We start from the raw sequence: 5,012 nt of genomic DNA on the forward strand, positions 1-5,012 counted from the left end.
AAAAAAAAAAAAAAAAAAAAGACAACCTCACCAGCCCCAGTGGTCAAAAGTCCCTTTGCTAGCTGAATGATGAAACCAGACTTGATATCAAGCATCCACTGGGTACCATATATATTTACCTGAAAAAGTTACAGGATTGAGCATCATGGTCTATGTAGGGGCAAGACAGCCTGGAAAGTGCCAGCAAGCAACTACAGGCTAGCAGCCCCAGAGGATATATATTGGAAACTAAAAAAGCCAGTAGAAATAGAGGATTTAAGATGCTCAGGTTGCTGACAGCACCCAAGTAGCATTGAGGTCAACTGAATGTGTTAGCATAGTTAAGTGCCACCATTGCATGGCAGTGAAATACTGATAAAAGTGATTGTTCAAAGCAGATCCGTAAGATGTATGGCTGAGCCTCAACACCTCTTCTAGATCCACATGGCACTTGTGTGAGCCAAGGAAAAGAAACTGAAGTAGTTTGAACACAGGAAAAAGTGAATGTTAAAAAAATATACATATCTCTATCAAATGGCACACCCCCAAACAGGGACCTTGGGGCCTGGGGAAGGCTCACCTAAAGTGATGCCAAGAACCAACAAAGGTTGCTATGCAGGTCAGGTTCTCCTGCACTCCACAAGGAACAGCTTTCCCAAAGCCAAGCCTGTTCCCCAGCCCCAAGTCCAGAGTTGCAATTCACAAGAAAGCAAAAAAGGTGATGCCCTTCTCCCAAGTTTAGCTGAAAGAAGAGAAGATTGCCAGGTGGCAACAGATGCATCATTTATAACATCTGTATTGGCCACCAGAGATGGAAGCCTGGTTGCCAGAAAGGAAAAGACAGTGGTGCTGGGACACAATAGCAAGCCTGCCAGGTAGTCAAGGAGCAGCAAAGACAGGCGCTAGCAAATTTTCATCAGGGTTAATCCTGCCTTGTGGGGAGAAGGCAAGAAGGGTGGGAGATGGGGCTACTTGGTGCCTTTTTTTTTTTTTAAACCAACTGTTTGCTCATTTCTATACAAGCTGCCATATCAGTTCCAGAAAAAAAACAATGCTGCAACAGGAGGCCTGGACTCTCTGTTGCTAAGGGAAAGCTTAAAGAGTCAACGAGGCACTGCACTGAACAGGAACGACGCCTGCTGTCAAGGAGGAAGCAAGCTACTCCCAGCAGCAAGGCAACAGAGCTAGCTGAAACAAAAATCCATGCTTACCTCTGCAGTGGCTGCCACAGCTTTGTTTTTCTGAAGTGAGGTACCGTAGAATCACCTCGATCTCTGCCCTGAAACAAGTCTCCCATTTAAAAAAAAAAAAAAAAAGATGATTGTGCAATAAAGATGTAAATGCACCTTCATACTGCAGTGAACAGAACTGCAGAAGAGCCCCGTTTTTAAATGGCTGAGGTCAGCCTAATGCAACTAACGCCCGTCCTCAAAAGTGCATTACATCAGGAAAATAAAGTTACTGTAGGTAACTCAAAAGGTTACTTCATTGGTTTCACCTGCATCTCAACAGAAAAACAAAAGGATCAGATTCCCATCTTAGAAAGATATGCTCCTTTCACCGCAGATCTAATGTAGCACTGCGGTCAATTTGCCATGCCAAAGAGCAGACAGATGTAACAGCAGCTTCAAGATGTCTCTGTCATCAGGTAAATGAACTGGACCATGGACCACTGTGCTCAGTGGCTTTTCAAATTTTCTCTGTAAGGTTTCCACACAGAACCCAAATCGGGGGAAAGGATAAATTGCTGGCTTTCATTTGCCGGATGAGGAGACTCTGGAGAACCGATTCGAGGCACACCTGCTCACTGAGCAGGGTTCAGCAGTCAGCTGTCAGCCACCCACTGAAGTCTGCCTGGTGGCAGGTATCGCATCTCAAAACCTGATGAGGGACTGCATATACATGCATGCATGCAACCAGGATGCAGAACAGAAGGAAATCAGAGAGACTGTTTCAAAACCAAGGACAGTTGTTCTATTTCCTTGGCCGACGGGATTAGACTAGTCCAGAGACTAGAAGGGGGGAAATGCAACTGAACATGTCGGTCTCCAGCTGAAAAAGGTTTCATTGGCCAGAGAACTGTTCAATCCCACATGAGAGAAAGAAGCATTTATCAAAATTCACCCAGACAACCGCCAACAGAACTGGAAACATGAGTGTTGTTCTGCTGAAGACCATCACCAGAAGAGTGAAACCCATTCAACAGCTGGTAATGTCTACCGATACACCACTTGACTGTATGGGATCAGATCAGGCTAAGCTACCTGCACAGTTTAAAAGTAGCCTGAACAACATGCCCTTTTGCCACAGCCAGCTGGAGGGGGGGGGGGGGTTCTCTCCAAGACTACCTTGTACATGAGAACAAAAACTTCTCCCCCCTGTCAAAAAGCATCCAGGTTCTTTAGTTTCATTTAGGCAGGCAAAACCCCGTTTCCCTGAATGAGAGGAAAGATGACACAATTGCAGTTAGGATGATGCCAACACCACATTGCTGTATAAGATTCCAGGAGTAGTCTGCCAACATGCTGATGAAGTCTGTGGTCTAGTTTTCTACTTAAGACTTGAATTTGGATATAAATTCAGCTCTTTCCTGCTTCTCTCTCTTCCATCAATTGCAATGTCAAGTGCCTCCATTAAAGAAAAAAAAGTGTAATTAATGTGCTCCCTTCTATAAAAAGCTACTTCAATACCTAGTAACACTGAATTACACAATGAATCTTCTTTTCATAAAAGCTTCAATTAACGAGTCCTCTCAGTGGCGGCAAAAACCAGCCTTTAAAGGCTGGTTACCTGGATTTCTCTCCACTTTGCTCAATGGGAGGAGATTCGCATTGGCAACGGGAGGTATGTAAACAAGCCAAATGGCTAGCATAGGGACCCTGATGAGCCCTAGCCATATGCATTTTTAAATACAAGATTTGGCCTCATGTTTTTCCAAACAGAGCTTCTAACATCACTGTGCTTCCCAGGAGCCTGCACTCCTTACTAATTTTCTAGAGAGATTGACTGCAATAGCACAGCACCAGTACTCTATGGCTAAGATTCTCCACCATGCTACACTTAATATTAATACCCTGTCTCCAAACCTGTCCTGTAGCAAGTGGTAAAACCTTTACACATTAGATATCACTCTAGCCACAGCCAGGCCTCAGTCAAATGCACAGATGTAGTTTATTTGTTTTCAAACAATGAAGGACTTGTCAAATTAGATTTGTTTGGATTTTGAATTACTGGCACCAAGGCTCGTCTTTCACCCACTTGAATTTCCATTCTCAAAGGCTTCAAAGCTTGCATTTGCTTAAGACAGCAATAGGGAGGGTCTGCACTGTACGTCTGTATTAAGACACTTCAGGGGACCATGTTTCTCCCCACGCCCCCATCCCTCCAGTCTCAGAAGTGTTTGTATTCTCCACAGCCTACATGACATGTGATACCAAATCTTGGTTAAGTAAACTCAGTCTGGTTGAGGAATTTAAGACAACTCTATGTTTGCTTATACAGTACATGAGTGAACAGAGGAAAAGAAGCAGGACAACCAGCGAGTGAGTTTACAGACCATCATTTCCAGGTATGCCTGCCTCACAGTATCCTATTTACATAAATTACAGAAATTTCATATATATTTTTTCTCTGAAGCCCAATTAGACAAATATCTACCTATATATAATATATAAAAAATACAGAGATTTGACTCTTCTTTTTGAAGTAAAATGTACATGATCCAACTGTGAGCAGGAGGTAATCCTGAAAACTCAGGTCTTATGTTACTGAAGTTAACACTGCACACAATGCTGTCAAGTGTAGCTCTTCCTCCCCACCCCACAAAAGGTCCCGCCCCACCCCATCCAGCCAAAAGAAAAGCCAAAAAACCTTTTAACATGTTCTCATGAAAAAAAAAAAAAAACCCAAAAAACAAATTTCAAGTAAGGATGAAGACGGGTTTTCACCATTTCAGTTCTGCGACTTCAATCAGTAGCAATGCAAGTGAAGCCTGTGCAATGGCAGCTGTGCTTCCTCTTTCAAAAGGAAAAAAAAAAAAAAAGAGAGACCACCCAGACAGCTCCCCCACCTCTTTACAAAGACCATCTTTGGGGTTTTGTTGCTTTTTCTTTAAATATCACTAACAGTTCTTTAAAAAAAAAAAAGAAAAAAAAAAAAATTTTAGACAACAAAAGGGAAAAATCCTTCCCCGAGAAAAGTCTTCCCAGCAACGGGGAGAAACCTCCCATTTTTCCTTTGTCCATTTACAGGGCCCAAGTCCAACGGTGCTGTCCACTGAAGGAGGGTCATGAAAAGGCCAGGGACTAAACTTTGCTCTTGGCAGATTAGAGAGTCTTTAATAAAGAGTAATATGTGCAAAAAAAATTTAAATAGATCATCCCAAGCGTCCAGGGTTAATGTTGTCAGAAGAAAATGCTTACTTCTGATTTCACTTTTTACCTACACCCCCACCCCGTCCCTGCTGAAATTTCGTTTAAGTACCAGAGGTAAAAAAAAAGTGATGTTTGGGAGATTACCACAAAGAAAAATGAGAGGTGCCATCAGTTACCTCAGTGTCCTTCCTCCATCCCAGTGCCTGCTTAAAGACATGTATGCAGCAGCAAAAATAAAAAAAGAAAGAAAAAAAGTGTAAGAAAAATCCTCTTCTCTCCATGAAAACAAAGCATTGCTTCTAGCTTTTTCTGAAGGAGGAGGACTCGATTCCTAACAGGTGGAATGGGTGTTTGCTCCTTCTGTTTGCAAGGAGGGGGGATGGGACTATCTGGCTTCTCCCAGTTGCTTTCTGGCAAGTTTGTGGTGTTCTTTTCCTCTCTGGTCACATTATAGCTGGAAGCCTTCCATGGGGGCCTCAGGTTGCTGGAAGATGAATTGCTGCTGGTTCTCGTCTACCTGGGGAGCCAGGGTGGCATCATCATCCTCTACTCCAAAGTAGTGCTCGATCAGGTCAAAGGCCTTCTGATAGATCTCCTGGTTCTCGTGGCTCTGCAGAAATTCAATCTTATCCAAGCCTGGTGGGGAAAGAGTTGGGGGTG

At 43.3% G+C, this 5,012-nt stretch overlaps 1 protein-coding gene across 1 annotated transcript in view; it reads right to left on the reverse strand.

The window, feature by feature from the left end:
- Positions 1 to 959: 959 nt before the first annotated feature.
- Positions 960 to 5,012, reverse strand: part of KPNA6 (karyopherin subunit alpha 6) — a 50,212-nt gene continuing 46,159 nt past the window's right edge. The window contains exon 14 of the mRNA XM_019512296.1: positions 960 to 4,988. Coding sequence (XP_019367841.1) covers positions 4,801 to 4,988 — 188 coding nt within the window. The 3' untranslated portion in view covers positions 960 to 4,800. The remainder of the gene's footprint in view (positions 4,989 to 5,012) is intronic.

This window comes from Gavialis gangeticus, unplaced genomic scaffold, assembly GCF_001723915.1.
Source record: "Gavialis gangeticus isolate Ggan-Ray unplaced genomic scaffold, GavGan_comp1, whole genome shotgun sequence".
Lineage (NCBI taxonomy): Eukaryota > Metazoa > Chordata > Crocodylia > Gavialidae > Gavialis > Gavialis gangeticus.